Source organism: Phyllostomus discolor, chromosome 10, assembly GCF_004126475.2.
Source record: "Phyllostomus discolor isolate MPI-MPIP mPhyDis1 chromosome 10, mPhyDis1.pri.v3, whole genome shotgun sequence".
NCBI lineage: Eukaryota > Metazoa > Chordata > Mammalia > Chiroptera > Phyllostomidae > Phyllostomus > Phyllostomus discolor.
In genome coordinates, this window is record NC_040912.2 from 92,687,904 (window position 1) to 92,708,548 (window position 20,645).

At 52.5% G+C, this 20,645-nt stretch overlaps 1 protein-coding gene across 1 annotated transcript; it reads left to right on the forward strand.

Annotated features, from left to right (window-relative positions):
• The first annotated feature begins 984 nt into the window (after positions 1-984).
• GALNTL5 (polypeptide N-acetylgalactosaminyltransferase like 5) lies at positions 985-19,559 on the forward strand. The gene is made up of 8 exons (XM_028526042.2): positions 985-1,325; positions 3,059-3,187; positions 5,250-5,416; positions 7,261-7,383; positions 10,190-10,439; positions 12,574-12,691; positions 16,023-16,172; positions 18,773-19,559. Exons 1-8 carry the CDS (start codon positions 1,087-1,089, stop codon positions 18,926-18,928), a joined length of 1,332 nt encoding a protein of 443 aa, XP_028381843.1. The 5' UTR covers positions 985-1,086; the 3' UTR covers positions 18,929-19,559.
• Positions 19,560-20,645: the final 1,086 nt, after the last annotated feature.

Consider the following 20,645-nt stretch of genomic DNA (forward strand, 5'->3'; position numbering starts at 1 on the left):
CGCCCGCATCCCTGGCTGCATACGGCGTCACCGCAAACAATGGCACAGCTTGTGTTTTCCAAATGTTTACAGGTCGAGTCCTACCCAATTTGTCTGGGGGCAACATCGTTTTCTGGGACTTGACAATGTCAATACGGGGAGCTGCCGCCGGCTCGTTGCTGGGCTGGATGGCACGGCCCCCCTTTCTCCGGGCTCCCGGCGGGGGAAGCCTCAAGCCGTGTCCAGTGTCTGTGCACACGCGGCCTCCGGCCACACGCTTGGCCACGTCCCGTGAGGGGCTCCTCGGGCGCGCTCCCTGGGGCTCTGTCCCGTGTGTATAAAGTCACCGGAACTACATGCTGTCCCACCCACGGTGGCCGTCACTTCCACTGCCCCTGTTTTCTCCAGCGTGCGACATTGTAGGGTTTGTATTTATAACAGGCTGATGGGTGTGAGACCAGATTTTAAAAAGAGAGACCCACATTATCACCCAAAGTTGAACCCAGCAGCCCTAAGGGATGAGGACACACAGTTTCCTTCCGCTCCATGCTCGGGAGAGTGCGCCCCTGATGACAAGCGATACTATACCTCTTGTGAGCATGTCGCATAATCTGATGTTATGTCCTCTTATGAATGTCAGTTTTAAGAGCGGTGTGGATAATAGAAAAAAGGTACATTTTAATCTCATCAAAATATATGACGAGTGCTGATAGCAAAGCGGTTATCTATTTATTTATTTATTTAAAGGGTATTTTATGTATTTATTTATTTATTTTTTGAGAGAGGGGAAGGGAGGGAAAAGGAGGGGGAGAGAAACATCAGTGTGTGGCTGTCTCTGTGGCGCACCACCCCGCACTGGGGACCCAGCCTGCAACCCAGGCCCGTGCCCGGACTGGGAATCAAACCAGCGATGCCTTGGTTCGCAGGCCAGCGCTCCGTCCACGGAGCCACACCAGCCAGGGCGCAAAATGGTTTTTAAAACACTGAAAGTTGGATTGAAGCCAAGCAAATGACCCTACAAACCACCGCGATATCTAACGGAGCTTCTCTCAAATCCTTCTGATTTAGGAAATTGAAGACTGGACTCCCCAAAATGCTGGGTTTACAATGAGAAATGCCATAGTTCAGTTTTTGCTCTGTGGGTCCCTGACATTTGGGATATGGATGCTGCTGCTCTGCGTGTATTTCCACCACGACCACGTGGGCGACGGGCAGGCCGAAAGCCAGGAGCCTGCGTCCATCTGGTCCCTTGAGAAGAAATCGCAGCCACCAATTAGCCACGGCCCAGGGCAGACACCAGGACACCCCGTGCAAGCGGAAAGGCCTAATGAGGATGAAACTAAAGAACAGAGGCCCTTTTTAAAGTCAAGTAAGCGTTTTGATGTTCTCTGTTAGCTATTTTTTTTAAAAGATTTTGTTTTTACATGGAGGGGAAAGGCGGGAGAAAGAGAAAGAGAAAGAGAAAGAGAACGAGAAACATTGATGTGAGAGAAACAGATTGGCTGCCTCTGGTTCAAGTCCTGACGGGGGACCAAACCCATAACCCAGGCACCTGACCTAACCGGGAATTGAACTGGTGACCTTGTGCTTTGCGGAATGACGTCACAACGGAGTCACACCAGTCAGGGCTCTTTTAGCCATTTTTAGGGGAAGGGGGAGAGAATGTTTTTTTTTTTTTATATCAATTCATTTTTTAAATTATGAAATGTTTTATATTCTACCTACAAAAAAATGAAACAGGTATGTATGCATTTAACCACCTAAATTTAAGGGTTTTTTTCTTTAACAAATATTTTTATTGCAGGAAAATATACATAACATGGAGGTGACCATTTTCACCATTTTTAAAGGCACCATTAAGTGGAATCAATGCACTCACAGTGTCGTGCTGTCCTCGTAACCACCCACCTTCAGAACTCCTTCATCTTCCCCAACCACACACATTAAGCAGCACCTCTCCGCGCCCCCATCCCCCGTCCCCTGGGAAGCAGCTTCTACTCTGCGTCCAGGACCCTGGCTGCTCCGGGCACTCACACAAGCAGGGTCACGCACTGGCCACGCTTCCGTAACCGGCTTACTTCCCTTAGCAGACTGTCCTCACAATGCAGGAGCATAATCCATATGCCAGTGGATGAGCATAATGATAAGGCTTACCTATGTTTTTTAAGAAGTTTTTTTTACTGTTGTTCAAGAACAGTTTTGTGCCTTATCCCCCCACCCCTCCCCACCCCCTCAGCCCTCTCCCCACTCCCTCCCCTGTTTCCGCCCCCCCCTTGTTATTGTCCACGTGTCCTTTATACTTGTTCCTGCAAACCCTTCACCCTCTTTCCCCATTATCCCCTCCCCTCTCCCCTCTGGTCACTGTCAGCCTGCTCTCAATTTCAGTGTCTTTGGTTATATTTTGCTTGCTTGTTTGTTTTGTTGTTTAGGTTCCTGTTAAAGGTGATATCATGTGGTATTTGTCTTTCACCGCCTGGCTTGTTTCACTTAGCATAATGCTTTCCAGCTCCATCCATGCTATTGCAAAGGGTAGGAGCTCCGTCTTTCTTTCTGCTGTGTAGAATTCCATTGTGTAAATGTACCATAGTTTTTTGATCCATTCATTTACTGATGGGCATCTAGGTTGCTTCCAGCATCTAGCTATTGTAAATTGTGCTGCTATGAACATTGGGGTGCATAGGTTCTTTTGTATTGGTGTTTTAGTATTCTTAGGATAGAGTCCCAGCAGTGGAATTGCCGGGTCAAAAGGCAGATCCATTTTTAGTTTTCTGAGGAAGTTCCATACTGCTTTCCATAGTGGCTGCACCAGTCTGCAGTCCCACCAACAGTGCACTAGGGACCCCCTTTCTCCACATCCTCTCCAACACTTGTTGTTTGTTGCTTTGCTCATGATGGCCATTCTCAATGGTGTGTGGTGGTATCTCATTGTGTAAACAGTTTTTAAATAGTTCGTTATACTTGTCTCAGACAGTTTTCTGTTTTTCACACAAATAACTTTGAATAGATACAGTTAAAAACATCCCCCTTTAGCAAAGTGATGGCCGTCAGCCAATACTTATGTGACACTCTCATTACCTTTCCTTGTAGGTAAGGATGTTAAGTTTATGGACGCAGAACTTCTTCAAGGCTTTACAAAGTATGGATTTAATACCATAATCAGTGAAAGCTTGGGCACAGTGAGACCTCTGCCAGATACCAGGAATGAAATGTACGTTGCTCCTCTTTATTTTTGTACTGAGATATAACTGACCTATAGCATTCTATTAGCTTCAGGTGTACAACATAATGAATGGATAGTAGTACATATTGTAAAATAATCACCACGATAAATCTAGTTAACATCGGTCACCATACAATAGTTACAAAAAATGTTTTTTCCTTGTGATGAGAACTTTTAAAATCTACTCCCCTGGTAACTTTCAAAATATGAATCCAGTGGTATTAACTACAGGGCCAGGCTGCGCATCACCTCCCGGGACTTAGTTACTTTGTATCTGGGACTTAGTTACTTTGTATCTGGAAGGCTGTGCCCTGCAGACCTCCCCTCTGTACTCGCTCCATCCACCCCTGCCTCTGGCAACCACTACTCTGTTCTCTGTTTCTATGAGCTTGGGTTTTTTATTTGTTTGTTTGTTTTTTGCAGAGGGTGGGTGAGGATGGGGGTGGTGGTGGTGGTTTCTGCTATTGTCTTTTAGATTCTATGTTAGATGATATGGATTTGTCTTTTTCTGTGACTTGTTTTAGTATACTGCCCTTAGTAAATGTATACTAAGTATACATTTACTTAGTATAATGCCCTCTGTGTCCATACATGTTGTTGCAAATGGCAATATTTTCTTCTTTTTATGGTTCCATTTTTAATGGAAAATAATATATATTTTATACACACACACACACACACACACACATCACTATTTTACCCGTTTATCCACGAAATGGGCTCTCAGGATGTTTCCATGTCTCGGCTGTTGTAAATAATGCCACAATGAACATGAGGGCACAGACGTCTTTCTGAGTTGGTGATTTAGTTTTCTTCAGATAAATACCTGGAAGTGGGGTTGCTGGATCATCAGGTAGTTCCGTAGTTAATTTTCTGAGGGAACTTCATACTCTTTTCCACGGTGGCTGCACCGATTTACACTCGCTCCTGCCCACGGAGCGCCGGGGCTCCCTTTCCTCCACGCCCTCGCCAGGACCTGTTATCCCCCGTCTGGTGGGTGACGGCCGCTCTAACAGGGGCGAGGTGCCATCTCACTGCCGTGTTGGCGTGCGTGTGTCCCTGACGATCTGTGACACTGAGCATCTTTTCACGTGCCTGTGGGCCACCTGTGTGTCTTCTCGGGGGGGGGGGGGAATGTCCATTCAGATCTTCTGCCCATTTTTTAAATCGTGTTGGGATGTTTGGTCTGTTTGTTTGCTGTTGAACTGTTGAATTGCACGAGTTTTTCTGTTGTTGTTTTAGTCCTCACTGGAGGGTGTGTTTTATTGATTTCAGAGAGATAGGAGGGGGGAGAAAGAGAGAGGGGGAGACAGAGAACAGATGTGAGAGCGACACATCGCGCGGCTGCCTCCCACACGCGTCCCGACTGGAGACGGCCCCGCCGCCGTTTGGAGCGCGGCGCGAGGCTTCGCCCAACTGCTCCGCCCGCCCGGGGCGAGCAGCGCTGGTTCTGTGTACATTTTAGATACTGATGCCTGGTCAGGCACGGGGTTTGCAAACGTGCTCTCTTATTCGTGAGGCTGCCTTTTCATGTGGTCAGTGGCTCTCTCTTCCGTGCAGGAGCTTTTGCGTTTGACGCAGCCCCGCTTCTTTCTTCCTGCTTCCGTTGCCTTCGTTGGGGCGTCAGAGCCACAAACGTGTTGCCGAGACCGATGTCGGTGAGCTCGCTGCCTGTGTTTCCTTCTGAGGAGCTTCATGGCTTCAGGTCTTACATGCACGTCTTCCATCTCCGTTGAGTTCATTTGTGGGGATGGGGTCATTAGGGGCCCAGTGTCCTTCTTTGGCATGTGGCTGCCCAGTGTTCCCAAGACCACTTACTGGTGGGCTGTCTTCACCCCATTGTATACACGTCTCCTTTGTCATAAATCAATTGTTCAGGTATTCTGGCGGTTATTTCTGGGCTCTCTATTCTCTTTCCTTGAGCCACATGTCTGAGTTTTAGGCCAGTGCCGTACTGTTTTAGTTACGGTAGCTTTGTAGTATAGTTGGAGGCCAGGGCACTGAGGTCCCCAAGCACGAATCATTTTCTCCCTCTCCCGTGTGCCTGCAGGTGCCATCGAAAACATTACCCAGCCCAACTACCCACTGCCAGCGTCGTCATTTGCTTCCACGATGAGGAATTTAATGCCTTGTTTCGGACAGTGGCCAGCGTCATGCACTTCACCCCACACCAGCTCCTTGAAGAGATTATTCTGGTGGATGACATGAGCAAATTCGGTAAGACGGAAGACTAATAATCTCCCCAGTCTACGCTGGAGGCAGCGCTCTCTCCGATGGCCTCTAAGCTACTTTAAAACACAAAACGCCGTTCTGGGAGCCACCAGGGCAGGCCCGGAGCCCGAGGCTACGGCTGCTCTGGTGGCGGGGGTGTAAGATCCGGCCCCTGCCCTGCCGGCGTTGGCAGGTGGGGCGGCTAGTGCTTCCTCGAGGTAAGCGCAGGGGCACCAACCTGGTCTTCAGGGATCTTCAGTGACATGCAGGAAGCAGTGACGTCAGAGCTCAGGCCTGAAGGGCGAGTTGGTGCGAGCTAGCGAGGTGGAGAGGCGCGGAGGAAAGGGGATTGTAAAGGCCCAGAGGCAAGAGACACCCTGGTCGGTTCGGAGCAGCTCTGTGTGTGAGGTGGTTTTTGTGTGCGCAGAGAGATGAAGGGAAGGGCGGACAGAGAAGCAGAGATACACAGAGGCCACCGCTCGTGAAGGGAACTGGTGGAATTTTACCTGGAGAAGACGGGGGGCTCTGACACGTTTCATGCAGGGGAAAGACAGGCCTTGGGTGCCTTCCAGGGGAGCACTGTAACTGGGCCAGCTACCGGGGAGCGCTTCCTGCTGCTTGCTCACCAGCGTAGAGACTCGTGCTGCTACGCGGTCCGATGAACCGCACTTAGCACTTGACATTCGTTGTCTGTTTTACCAGTTGAATGCACACGGGAAGCCAGCCCAGAGGGCCCAGATGCGTGGAAAGAGTTTGGGAGTGTGCAAGTCCCTGGGGGGCCAGTTTCCCACGGAAACGATGCGCCAGCGTTGCATAGGCCTCCTACCTGAGAGCACACCCCGTCACTGTGGACCCCGTGGGCTGGGAAAGAGAGAGAGACAGAGTAGGGAGAAGAACAGGAAGGGGCGGGAACTCTGAGGTGTCAGCTCGGAGGTGGAATGTAACTGAAGCGAATGTCACCCACATTTAGGAATGTCACCTGTCGGCCAGGCCCCACCACGCACGACATTTACTTCTACGGGAGACACTCTTTATTCCTAGTCTTGTGCATGGGAGGGAGTGTGGAGAGATGGTCCGATTCCTCATCTGGTCAGTAGGAGGCGGCGGCGGCTCTGAGCAGGTTGGCCCCATGCTGGGTCACAGGTCCCCAGAAAAGCCGCGAGCAGGGGCAGGGGGGCCCTCCTGTGAGCTGGAGCTCTGCTTTCTCACCCGGGAGGACAGGGTGCACTGGGGGCTTCAGCCCTGGGAGGACTATGGGGCCCTCCCCCAGCCTTTCACAGCCACGCCTGAGCCCAGAGACCCACCGTATTTTGCTGTGTGTGATGCACACATTTTTTTTTTCCCCAGATTTTTGAGGAAAAATTAGGGATGCCCTCCTACACGGGCTGCGTGCTGACTCTTGTACTCCTTCCTCCCGCTGCGACACGGCGAGGGACGTGGCAGCGGGGGGGGGGGGGGTCCCCTCCCACCGACGAGGGAACTGACACTCAGGTGGTCTGAGAACCTGCCTGAGAGTCACCGCCAAGTGTGCGGCCCCTCCAAAAGCCAGAGCGCCCCAAAATGCCCAAACCTGTGTCTTCTATTCGACTTCTATGAGCGACTTGTTACAATGGCGGTATTTCACGAGAAGCAGAAAGCTGTGTACGGCTGGTTTCAGGGCTGAAACACTTTATCCTCTTCCTCACGGAGGGTAACATTTTCTCTTAAAGCGAGTGTCTCTGTGGGTGAGCGTGGCTTCCAGGGGTCAGCCGAAATCGTGCTCAGCTGTTTCCGCGCGTGCAGCTACCATTTCATACGTGGCCAAATCTCGGATTCTCCCCCCCCCACCCCCCCACCCCCCCGCCCCGCAGAGGATTTGAAGGAAAAGCTGGACTACCGCCTGGAGAAGTTTCGGGGAAAGGTCAAGCTCGTGAGAAACGAAAGGCGAGAGGGGCTGATCCGCGCACGGATGGCGGGAGCGGCCCGCGCCTCAGGTAGGGGCCTCCCCTGGGCGGCCCGGCTGGGGTCCACCCCTCGGGGACCTGTCCGCCTGGCAGAGCTGTGCTCACAGGGACCCTCCCTGTGTCCCCTCGCCGCAAACAGGGACCGGAAACGTATTTCAGCCCCATGGGCAGCAGAGTCGCTCTGACCCTGAAAGCACTTGCTTTATAATGTTAAAAATAATGTTAGTTCAAGGAAGAGGTCCTCCTGTCGGCTGGCCGCCCCGGAACAGGGTACAGAGTGAGTGTCCCCCAGACACAAAGCCTGAGACGCGGCTGCGCATGCATGGGGCCTGCTGCGGCGTTCTCGGGACCCAGGCCCATGGAGCAGTGAGGACAGCGAGACTTGTGGGGGCCAGTGCAGCCGGGGCAGCTGCCTGCAGCGCGGGGGACTCTGGGGCCAGGGTGGGCACCCGCTGCGGGGCTCCGGGGCCCAGGGGGAATGAGGGGAGGAAGGAGAGTTCCTGGGAGAAATGTCCGTGAAGGGTGAAGGGGCGAGGGAGACAAGTGGACCCGGAGCTTGTGGTCCGAGGGTGCCTGGGCAGGGAGAGAGGGAAGGACGGCAGGGGGTTGGGGTGGAAAGAGCTTCCGAGAGCCCCAGCTGGGCGCAGGGGGGAGGGGGATGGGGAGTGGGGTGGGCAGAGGGCCCGTCAGAGGCGCCCGGCTCCAGCCCTCCCTCCCTGCGCGCTTCCCCCGCCCCCACCCGAACACACTGTGCTTAGTCACCGCGGGGGGGGGGGGGGGGCCCGGGGAGCGCGAGGCCGTGCTGTAAACACTGCTCTGGACCCAAACCTTTGGGAGCTGTCAGATGGGCTCCCCACAGCGCGTGTGCTCCAGAGCAGCTCACTCCCGGGGCTGCCGCCGAGAGCCACGTCAGAGAACGGGTCAGGGGACGGGCAGCGAGGAGCACAGCCCTGCCCCTGGGAGGGGCATCGCCCTGGCCGAGGCCGGCCCCCTCCTCCGCCAGGACCAGCTCCTGGGGAGGGACGCAGCTGCAGCTGGGAGCCCTGAGCAGTCAACAGTTCGAGGCGGGGTGGTGGGGGGGCGAGGGGGGGAGGGGGTTCAGGGGCGGGTCCCCAGGGGTCTGAGCATCCCAGCTACCCACCTCCCTGCAGTCCCAAAGGGCCGGAGGTTTCTGGGCCGCAGGCTGGCCCTCAGCCCGCTGAGCCACACCAGCCAGCGCTGGATCGGAGGTTTTTGGCAGAACATTAAACTGGAACCAAAGGTCATGGGTTTTGTCCAGGGTGTTCCCTCAGACCACACTGCAGCCTGGGACTCCTCAGTGAGCCGGAGGCCAGACACAAGCAACATCTGATTCTCTTTTTCTGAGTTGGCCGAATCGACGGCGACACTCTCTGATTGAACAACACAGACCATACGTGGGTGTCGCCCGAAACACAGTGCAAGGCCCAGCACGGCGTGTGTGTGTGTTCAGACCTCTGGTTCCATGCATTGTGAGTGTGTACACACACACACACACACACACACACACAGAACTCCAAGGACTTGTAAACGTGCAGGGTGGGGCGAAAGTAGGTTTACAGTTGTTCGTATGAAGACCGATGCAACAATGACGCGGTACTAATACAGGAATAAACTCTGTTTCACGTACTCACGGCTGCAAACCCACTTTGCTCCACTCCATGTGGAATGGTACCAGCTTCATTGTCCTGAGACCCACTCTTTTGATTTAACTTTCATGTTTTGGAACTTTCCCCATGACAGTACCTAAGACATGAGTTTTAATCGTAGTATGGTCTCCCTTATGGGTTCCATGAATACATAGTCATAATTCACTCAGCTATTGTTTTTTTTTGGGGGGGGAGAACATTTTTTTAAAGGGTTAATCTATTCTGCTTCAAGAGAGAGGGGAAGGGACAGAGAGAGAGAAACACGGATGTGAGAAAGAAACATCAATTGGTTGCCTCCTGCACACCCCCGACTAGGGATCGAACCAGCACCCTTTTGGTTACAGGGCAATGCTCCAACCAGCTGAGCCACACCAGCCGGGGGGCAACTGATTTTCAATTGGTGGTTTTTATTTTTACCGTCGCTCACTAAAACATAAGAAATGCCACACCAGCGATTCTCGGACCTGCATCTCCGTGCCAATGCGTGCGTACGGGATAAACTGCTGAAAGTAGAAATCTCAGCCAAGGGAGAATTCTCACTCCCAACGACGACAGGCACTGACGGACTGTCCTCACAAAGACCGCAGCCGTGAGCGGCCCCGTCACGGGCCGCAAGAGGGCCCCCTCCCTGGAGCCTGGCCGGCACCGGGCGTTTCCATACATGCATCCTTTGGGTTGGCCAACCGCCCCCATCTTCTCTAAGCAGAAGAGACCCTTATTAGAGCTTCCACTCAAGAGCGAAAACAGGGATGCATCTTTGCGTCCCGAAGTAAACCACGGAGGAGGTGTCCTCCCGGCCAGCGCTTGCTAAGTCGAGCTGATGGGTCAGAGGCAAGCCGAGGTGTTTTTTCACTGTAGCCTCGCAGTCCTGCCGGCTTCTTCAGAGTCCTCCCCGCCCCCCAGTGCCACCCTCCAACTGCAGGTGTCCTTCCGGGCATTGCTAGGGCGGGGGGGGGGGGGGGGGGGGGGGGGGGGGGGGCCAGCCCTTCTGGTACAAAACCAGGCCTGCCCGTGTTTCTTGTCTCCGCCCCCAGCGGGACCCAAAGCACCTTGGGAGCCAAACCCGCAGCCAGCGCTCGCCTGATTGGTGATGTTGGACTTGGACTTGGGTGGTCCAGGGTTCCACCCACAAGCCCTGACGCAGGCCGCCTCTTGCCCCTCCCCCCCAGGGGACGTGCTGGTGTTCCTGGACAGCCACTGCGAGGTGAACAGGATGTGGCTGCAGCCCCTGCTGGCCGCCGTGGCCAAGCACCGCAGGACGGTGGCGTGTCCCGTCATAGACGTCATCGACCCCATGACCTTGGAGTACCGGCCCTCCCCCGTCGTGAGAGGAGCTTTCGACTGGCACCTGCGGTTTAAATGGGATAACGTTCTCTCTTACGAGATGGAGGGACCAGAGGGGCCCATCAGACCCATCCGGTGAGATTTCTTCAGGGTTGTGGGGGGAATACGGCAGAATATGGGCATTGGGTGCCCGGGGCAAATGAAAAAGGAGCTTTCAGAGGCTATTTCTTCACTATCTCGGGCTTAATGCTGTGTTGCTATTTACCTCGTTTCTGACTGTTCACTTGTCTCGAACAGGCTGTGAGGGCAGAACTGGGCTGGTTTTGAGTTTCCTCCACTGAACACGCCCACGTCACCCCGTTCACAGCACCTCTGTCTGGCGGGTGCCCTCTGACCTCAGCGGTCTGCAGAGCGTGGCCTGTGCTCAGGGCAGGGGCACGTGCTGGCCCTCGAGGGCCAGAACAGAGCGGGGGCGTGGGGGTGGGACCAGCAGACCTCTCACCAAATGCGTTTCTAAATAGCCACACAAGGCCTTCTGTCTGTAACTTCCTAGGTTGAGGCGGACTTGATTTTCCTCGGTTATTGGTCTCGGGAACCGTCTGGCTAAGTGTGGGCACAGTCTGAGCGTTGTGAGTGTCAACGGCGTTGCCGAGGCTACTTCTGAGGAGACTTCCACCAGGCCCCTCTCCACACTCACTGGTGACTTCGGACACCAAGGCCACCTCTGTCCCTTCACAGTCAATCTCTTTGTCTCACTAACCGCAGGAGTGAAATCTCCTCACACTGTCTACAGCCTACACCTGCATCAGCTCTTGTCACGTATATTCCAGAGAGTGGGAGACACTGAGAGAGAGAGAGAGAGAGAGAGAGAGAGAGAGAGAGAGAGAGAGAGACATCGATTGGTTGCCTCCCGTACGTGCCCTGACGGGACTCGAACCACAGCCTTTCGGTTTACGGGGTGTGGCTCCAGCCACTGAGCCACGCGGGCCAGGGCTAACTCATCTCTCAAACTCACTCGAATCAGACTTTGCCCGCCCCCTCCACATGAAAACTTGTGAATGGCCTTCGCATCGGGACACCCAGTGTTCCCGTCTCAGTCCTCGTCTTCCCCGTCTGTCTGCTGAGCCGTCCCTCCTTCCCTCTGACGCGCACCCTCCCGTGGCCTCCGGGCCACCACGGTCCCCTGGGCTTCCTCCCGCCCCCGTCCTCCTCCCCATCTTCTCCGCCCATCCCTCCCCTTCTCCCCGGGCTCTTACCCTTGGGCGCTGTGTCCCAGTCCTGTGCCCTCTTCTCCCTCCCCCCTTCTCCCAGAGTGACCCGCCCCGCCCCCATACCAACGACCCCCTTCCTCCCGTCCCCAGCCCTGACCGCTCTCAGATGTGCCCTCCACCTGTCCCCCGGCATCCGCTCTCGCATGCCGACTCACGCGTCTCAGACACGCCCCGAATGGACCGTCCCCACCGACCCAGCCCCACGCGGCGCGCTCCCTGTCTCAGCGCAGGGCAGCCCCGTGTGCCAGGCACCCGAGCCCAGAGCCTGGAGCCGGCCACGACTCCCTCTTCCCCCCAGCGCCCACACCCCACCGTGGTGACCCGCGGGCTCCGTCTTCAGAAGAGATCGGGACTTCGACCCCGTCTCACTGCCATCGTTGCTGTACCCTCGCCCCAGACTCCACGGTCTTCTCGGGGGGGCCCTGCTGTCACCTCCCCCCACCCCCGGTGTCCCGCCTCCCGCCCCCGCCTGCAGACCCACTGACTGACCCCACACACGTGACGGACGCCTCGCGGGTAACATGGACACGTTGATGAAGGAATGGGCATGTGATTCATTTTAAATCACATAGTTTGGTATTTATGGGTCCTGTTATGGGCGGACCCCACAAAGATGCTTTGGAACCTAATAGTTTTCCCAGATACAATTCACTTAACGCTCTCAGAAAGGGGTTTGTCTCTACACCCCACTCACTGCCCGGGTCAGCTGCCATCCCCACGGGAAACTCGCGGTCTAAAGGGAACTTTCCCTCCGACCGACACAACACTTGGACGAGGTGTGCTGCTTGTATATCCCGGTGACAGCTAGATAATGTTACTGCCTGCTTTTAGGTAGTTGCGGTTTCAACTTAGCAACTTTACGTGCTTAAATGTACATTGAGATAATTTTGGAATTAGCGAAGGTGGCTGTTTTCTAGTTCTAACTATGTTATCTGTATAAATTGGGCAAACATCTATAATGACTGTGGAATCAATTTAATGTTGATGTGTCTTTTTAGGTCCCCTGCAATGGCTGGAGGAATTTTCGCTATAAATCGGCATTATTTTAACGAGATTGGACAGTACGACAAGGACATGGACCTCTGGGGAGGAGAACATTTGGAACTTTCACTAAGGGTGATTCAGATTTTATTTGCCTTTTAAATAATCACCTTTGTACATACCACATGAAATCGAACCTTAAGTCCTGTAATCTGCTGTGGCAATCACGTCCTTTGTCCCCGTGAGTATCTGGTACCATTCTGGTGTCCCCTGAAATATACGATTTGCGAGACCCCTTGCAAAAATTGAAAAGATTTCATAAAAATGTCAGAATGTCCGGCCACAGGTTATTTTGAATGTGTGGCACACCAAATTCAGAGACTACTCTAATCTGGGGTGGAATCTCTTTTTGATTTGGCTGGTGGTCTTGGGGGCTATCGTAGGGTGGACATAAATCAGCATTAGGAGGCAGGGGGCCGAGGCGCCACTGAATGTATGAGCCACCTTAGGTCTTAGCTGCCCCATCTGTAAGACGAGAGGACTCAGGAGAGGATGTCTGAGCCTTCCCCCGACTCTTCAATCCTGAGATCCTTGCTACCACAAAGCTGTGAAAACCCTATGGTAAGTGGGAGCAGCCAGACACAAAAGCCACTTACTGATGAGTCCTTTCGTATGAAATGGCCGGAATAAGCGGGTCCGTACACACGGAAAGTAGATCCCGCTGCCAGGGGCTGGACGAAGTGGAGTAGCAGCTCGTGGGTGCCGGGTTTCGTTGTTGGGGGTGAAAATGTTCTGGAATTAATGGCACGATCTCAAGGAAGTACTGAAACTCACCAAAATCGATACTTTAAAAGGCTGATTTCTTATGCTCTGTGAATTGTACCTCAGTTATTAAAAACAGGCGCAGCTTTTAAAAAATCCTGTGATATCGGACCTCAGAATGAGTCCCAGCTCTACCCCTGTATGATGATCCTTGGCAAGGCAGTAATTTTTCTAGTCTCAGTTTCCTCACCTGTTAAGTAGGAATAAATATAAATGCCATCTTCAGACATTTGTGAAGACCTCATGAGATAATTCTGGTAGAGAATAAAGTACAAAGTAGATAGATATTCCTGGGGGAGGGGAGAGACTCCACAGAAAATATAAGGTACTATTCAAATGTTTATCGTAGGTATTTGTTTTTGACTAAATTCTAATAGATTATCATAATGAACTGTGCATAAAAATCTAGGCTGTGAACTCACTGTTATTACTCTTAACATTTGTTTCCTCACTTTCCTGCCTTGTTTGTCTCTCTGCCCAATCAGGAAAGCTGGTGTGGAGAAAACAGCTTAACTGATGAATTTATAGGAGCTGATTAATAAGAGACGGCCATTACTGTTCTAGTTTAAATACTGCCACCTGTTCCTTTCACTCTGTGAAATCATCTGCAGAAGTCATAGTTTGAGTTTCATGTTATCTTAGCATGTGTTAAATTGTTTCCTATATTTCTCTTCAATGTTTTTCTGTGTTTTTTTTTTTGTTTTTTGTTTTTTTTTGCTTTGGATTTTACCTCCCTCTTGTTTTGGCTGGTTACTTTGTTCGCTGTTTATAAGTTCTTTTAAGTGTAGGTTTGTCTCCTAAACCTTCAGATGCTTTATTTCTAAAACACGGACACCTAGAGTGGTGTATTTCCCTTCCAAGCCCCCACGTAGCCGCATCCTGTGAGTTTGTCGTCCTCAGTGTTTCTTCACCTCCACGCATGTCCTCCCTTCCCATCAGCCTCTGGTTCGTAGCACCCACACCTCTGCCGCTTTTCCTCGTTTGGCTGATCAGTCCTTACTTCGCGACCTCCCTCCGAGAAAACGGTGTGTGGAATTCCCCCTCCCGGGACCGGGTCGCTCCATTAGCACAATCTTCTGCCTCGGATGAAAGTCAGTCCTGTGAACGATGCAGGCATATTTGAAAAGCACGTGTATTTTTTTTTTCTTTCTGGCTCTGTATTCCCTCCAGATAGAGAATAACTAACAGCTAAGTTATTATTCAGATGTAGTAATTGTCTTTGCTTTAATATTTTCAGCCACTCCATTCCTCATGGCCCCTTCCTATCTTTGAGTATCCTTGAGTCTCTCTTTTTGTAAACAAACGTAAATTAATAAATAACTAAAGCGCTCCCGTGACCCTGGCCGTGGCCTGTAACCAAGAGACCGAACCTCATCTTTCCCAAGAAAAGACCGTCCACGCCTGTATACACTTCAGCTCTTGCTTCCTCTCCGTCCCAGTAAACCAGGGTTCCGAGGGCCTTTGGGATCCTGTGACATTGTTCTGGCAGCTGTCACCAGTTGTGTTTTGTTTTTTAAGATTTTATTTACTTATTTCTAGAGAGAGGGGAAGGGAAGGAGAAAGAGAGGGAAACAACATGAGGTTGTCGTTTGAGCGCCCCCTACTGGGGACCTGACCTGCAACCCAGGCATGTCCCCTGACTGGGAATCGAACCGGCGACCCTTTGGTTCACAGGCTGGCACTCAATCCACTGAGCCACAGCAGCCGGGGCGGGGAGCTATCACCAGTTTAATATTGATGTCCCTAATGGATGGCTTTTGGCCTTCCATATACTTGAGGTTATTGTAGCATTTGATGGTACAGAGCATCTTTTCCAGAAGTTTTCTAGGATTTTAGGACATTTCTGGTTGCCCTTCTACTGCTTGCCAGCGCTCACTTCCCTTCACGGGACTTTCTTCTGTGCGACTCTTAAATGTGGGTGTTCCCGAGACGGCTCTTGCCAGCTCCGTCTCCTCGCCCCGCGGGCTCTCTGGGGCTCAGGGCTGACATCCGCTGCTGTGCGTCTCTGAAGCCATGCCGGGGGTCAACAGAGTGTAATGTTTTCTTACATTGTTTGGGGATATCTTAAGACAAATTTATCATGCCACTCTTCACACACAGTCAGTATCAGAACGGGTCACGTATGAGAGAGGCAGAATTGCTTAGTGTTCCTGGCCGTGGGGCCAGATTTCCTGAGTTGGAGTCCTGTGCCTGGCCACTCACAGCCTGCTGTCACTGGGCCAGATGCTCAACCAATCTAGGCATTGGTTTCTCCATCCGTAAAATGGGGATAATCGCAGCACCTACCTTATAGGGTTGCTGTGAGGATTGAATGAAATAAGGAACTTAATTCATGTTAGCTATTGTTATGTCTGTAAAAAAAAATCCAGCAGCTGGCCCTGGCCAGGTGGCTTGGTGGGTTGGAGCATCGCCCCATACACCAAGAGGTTGCAGGTGCGATCCCAGGTCAGGGCACATGCCGAGGTCGCGGGTTCGATCCCTAGTCAGGGCACGTGCAGGAGGCAACTGTTTCTCTCTGGCATCGATGTTTCACTCTCTCTCTAAAGTCAGCAAATACTTCCTTGGACGAGGATTAAGAAAGTCCAGCCGGTGCCTGTTACTGGCAAACACGCGTGAGCATGCCTTCTCTTTGTCTCGCGTCCAGATCTGGATGTGCGGGGGCCAGCTCCTCGTGCTGCCCTGCTCCCGGGTGGGCCACATCGTCAAGCACAACACCGAAAACCTCACCGAGGCTTCCCGGGCCCTGACGCGGAACAACCTCAGGCTGGTGCACGTGTGGCTGGACGAGTACAAGGTAAAGGGCGCGGGTCCCATGCGGAAAGATGGGTGCAGGGGCGCCGTGGGGCTTGCCCCGAGGAAGCCGTCCACGGCCTTTCCGGTTATCAGGTTTCGTTCTTTTCTCGAGGTTCCCGATATAAGCCACGCCCCTTCCACCGTCCCTCCCCTCCTCGGGCCCTGGTCTCAGTGAGTGCATCCTGCACTGCGACACCTGCACCTTACTTTTCCTTCTCGTGTCTAGGAAAACTCAAGACACTTAGAGATCAGTCAGTCAATGCAAGAAGTCTTTCATTCGTTTGCCTGGGTCTATGGGCCCTCTGAAGCAAATCCCTCTCCCCGTGCCCATCCCCACAGGCAGCTCGTAGATTCTCTACCTCCACTACTAAGCCCCGACAACGACGGGGCTGCTGCTCACCTGGGAGCCCTCTGCCCCGGGCTGAGCCCCTGCCAGGCCCTGAAAGGGCCCGCAGGCGGAGAACTTGGAGCGTGGCTCCACTCCCGTTCGAAAGCCGTCAATCCGGAATCCACGCACAACCCATATGGACAGAACCCCCCCAAAGTCCTCCCTTCAGATACACGGGTGGAAATATGTGAGGATCCCTCTGGGATATTGTATGCCCTGGCCTTGATCTAATATTTCTTTATTATGTTAAATTATAAAAGTAGTAATATATATAGATATATATTTTTTTAGCAAGGAGGGCAATGTGAATTAAAACCTCAGGGAGGTATTTCTAGATAGACAGCCACCTAGATTCTGACACACACACACACACACACACGAATCTGATGAGACCAAGTGTTGGCAGCAACAGGAATTCTCAGACACTCGTGGCGGGGTCTAATTATTACAAACTCACTTCGGAAGGCGGCGGGGCAGCATCAAATAAAAGGTACTGACTGTCCCGTGACCCAGCAGTCCCAGTCGAAAGACATGCATGCGTTTGTGTGCCGGGACACAGCGAGAATGTCCACAGACAGCACTGTGTGTCACCCCAAGTGAGTGCGGCCCAAATATGCATCCAAAGTGGAACGGATAAATGTGACACATTTAGTTGCTCCGACGACAGAAATTAACCAACTCCAGACACACACACGACAGCGCAGGTAAGTCTTACACACATCACGGTGAACCAAAGCAGGCAAACACGATGAAACGCACCGTATTTTTTCTGTAAGTTAAAAATGGGCAAGATGAAACTATATAATCCATGCACGCACATTTAGATATCAGAGCTAGGAAGGAAAGCAAAGAAATGAATCCATAACCAGGAGCATCTGAAAGGAAGAGAAAGAACTATGACCGTGAAGGGGAAGACCAGGGCCTTGCAGGGTCCTGGAAATGTTCTATTTCTTGGCCTAGTCAGCATTGCCAAGGCTGATTTCTCAATAATCCACGAAGTTGCACATTTATATTTTATGTACCTTTTGTATGTTGACTCTATTTCTTGATTTAAAAAAAATCAGCTCTAAAAAGATAAAACATACTCACTTTTTAAAGTCCTGCAGCAATGAAGAGGATGAAGTAGAACGTAAGCTTCCTAAGCCCGGAAGCCGTCCGCGAATCACTGCTTAGGGGTTCTCGTTAGCACACGGTGAACTCTGGTTGCAGACTTAAACAGTGGACTTGGAGACAACTAGGACTGAGTTTGCTGAAGGTCACAGAAGATGCAGGGACAAAAAGTTCCGTCTCCCTGAGAAGGAAGGTCCCGTCTGGTGTGATGGATAGGTTGGATGCGACCGCACAGGGGAAACTCAGCGAGTGCCACTGAGCAAGAGAAGGCTCACCCAGGGAAATGCTGCTTAAGGACTTCTCCGCTCGCACTCCAAAACGACGACACCCCTCCCCCACCCCGAGGCCCACCCCGTGCACCAACCACAGCGGGGAACTAGGAGTGACCAGGGAAGACTGCGAAGACCTGCAGTGGCCAAGGATGCCCGGGGAGGACCCTACCGGGCACGCTCCTGATGCGCTGACTTAGATAAGCGAGCTCCTCTCCCTCCGCAGTGTTCCTCCGCCACGCGCTGGGCCCTGGGAATGCGCGGAGGAACACACAAGGGGCCTCGGTGGACTTCCAGCACCGCTGGGACCGGGGGGCGGAGCAAGGGCGTCAGACGCACATCCTCGGGGCTTCCTGCGCTCACAGCGCACGGAGCACCAGCCAGGTGGGGGCAATGATAGTGGCCGACACCGGCGTGACTCCGCGTGCTGGGCTGCGTCTCCCAAAGACTCTGCGTGGACGGAAGTGTTTGGACCTCACAACGACCTCACGAGGGCAGGGGCCACGGTCACCTAGCCGATAAAGTCAGCAGAGCCAGCCCTGGGACCCGGGCTGTCGTGCTCCAGAGCCGCGGTGCCCTTGGCCCCTACACCGTCCGGGTTCCAGAAACCGTGCAGTGTTGGTTGGAATGGGGGAGGTGGGAGAAGGGAACACGCCCCACCTCTGCTGTGGGCCACCCGCCACAGCACACGCTGCGCGTCCGTGTGGGGTGCGTCCCAGCTTCTACGTGTGTCCCTAGACAGAGGAAGTCAGAGGTCTCTGTTCTAAGTTCAGAGGGTGAAAATATATGCACCGCCATGCTGGATGTCTAATGAAACTCTTTGTGTCTCTGTAGGAGCAGTATCTTCTAAAGAGGCCTGGTCTGAAATCCGTCCCCTATGGAAACATCAGCGAGCGCGTGGAATTAAGGAAACGATTGGGTTGCAAGTCATTTCAGTGGTATTTGGACACCATCTTCCCAGAACTGGAGGCATCTAAGGGCAACCGATGAAAACACGTGGTTTCATCAATAAAGGGTTACAAAGCCCCCCTGGGCCCCCCAGCAGGGGGGACAGAGAAGAGCACGAGTTTGGAACGTCAGGCCATTACAGGAAATGCAACAGGAAATACAACCAGAGGAGTCCACACCAGACCCGCCTCCCTTTCCTCCTTTAATGCTAGCACTTAACACGTTGTCGGCCCTCGGCCACTGAATTTCTGGGATGGCAAGACCTTGAACCTTAGAAATGTACGCTGCCACGCAGCCAGGATGCTGTCATACAGTGATTTCCGATTGCTTGCTGCACTCATACTCGGTCCTGGGGGCCTCAGGGACTGTACGGCCCCACTCTTGGAGGCTTCGCCAGCTCTAGTCCTACCCCAGGCACGTGACCTGGCCCAGTGGTCTCTCTGAAGGACAGTCACAGAGAGCCTTGGTTGGGTGTGCCCACTTCCGTTCGATCTCGTCCAACTCCTTTCTTGCTGCCAATGTGGATTCTGGCATCGATGCCTCACTTAGCTGGGTTCCTGAGTGCCTGCCGTCCAGCCCACTGGCCTGGGGGTCCCGGACCAGCTCCCTTTTGTTCCTGCCTGCCCTTCTGTCACTTGGAGACACCCCCTTTTCTCTCTTTTTTAAAAAAAGATTTTATTTTTAGAGATCGGGGAAAGGGAAGAAGAAAGAGTGGGAGAGAAACAATGTATGGTTGCATCTTGTGCACCCCCTACTGGTGACCTGGCCCACAACCCAGGCATGTATGTGCACTGACTGGGAATTGAACCAGCGACCCTTGGGTTCGCAGGCCTGCACTCAATCCACTGGGCCACACCAGCCAGGGAGACACTCCTTCTTCCTTGCTTCTGATCTTGCCTTTTTCATGCCTGTCCCCTCCTGTGGCTCTGGCGTACAGCTCTCCTGACACTCCTTGGATTGCGTGCCCTGAGGATGAGCTATGTTCTGACTCAAGAACTCTTTAGCTGGGACTGGGGAAGAGGCAGCTGGGTTCCAAATCCATCCCCTGTGGACACGCTCCCAGGTGTCCAATGAACTTCCTTCAGGTTAGAGGGATGGCTGTGGAGTCAGCCCGGGGGGCAGGTGGCTAGGAGAGTGAAATGTATTTCATTTACAAAGACAGAGAGAATGAGAAAATAGGTGAAGGGACACATGAGGAAGGAGGAAAACGGGCTGGGGGGCACTTAGGAGACGGTCACTAAGTATAGCCTATGCTGGGGAAGACACACGCTGGTTTTTACAGCGAGAAACAACTGGACCAGTCTATTCTCATTCATTCAATGACTGACCATCCTCGGGGCTGGGGTGCCGCAGACAATGGAGCAGGCAAACACCCCTCTCTTCATGGGGCTTGGGTTCTTGGAGATGATATAGACAAGGTAAAGAAAAAGGAACCAGTTTACAATCTCTTTATACCTGTGTATTTAGCAAAATACTCTGTTGAAATCTGTTGCCAGAAGGACATGGGAAAAGCCTATTGTCATCATATATTATAGATGGCCATATATTCGACTGAGCCTTTAAAAGGTCAATCTAGCAGCACAAAATTAAGCACATTATCATTATACTCTTGGCCTATATGTATGCCTTACTTGCTTCTAGAAAGTAATAGAAGATTGATCCTAACGAACCCACAAAGCTATTAGAGTAAAATACAAAATAGAAATTCTGTAGCAGAAGGAAAAAGAATTATAGTAATTTAAATACAGAGCATCTTCTC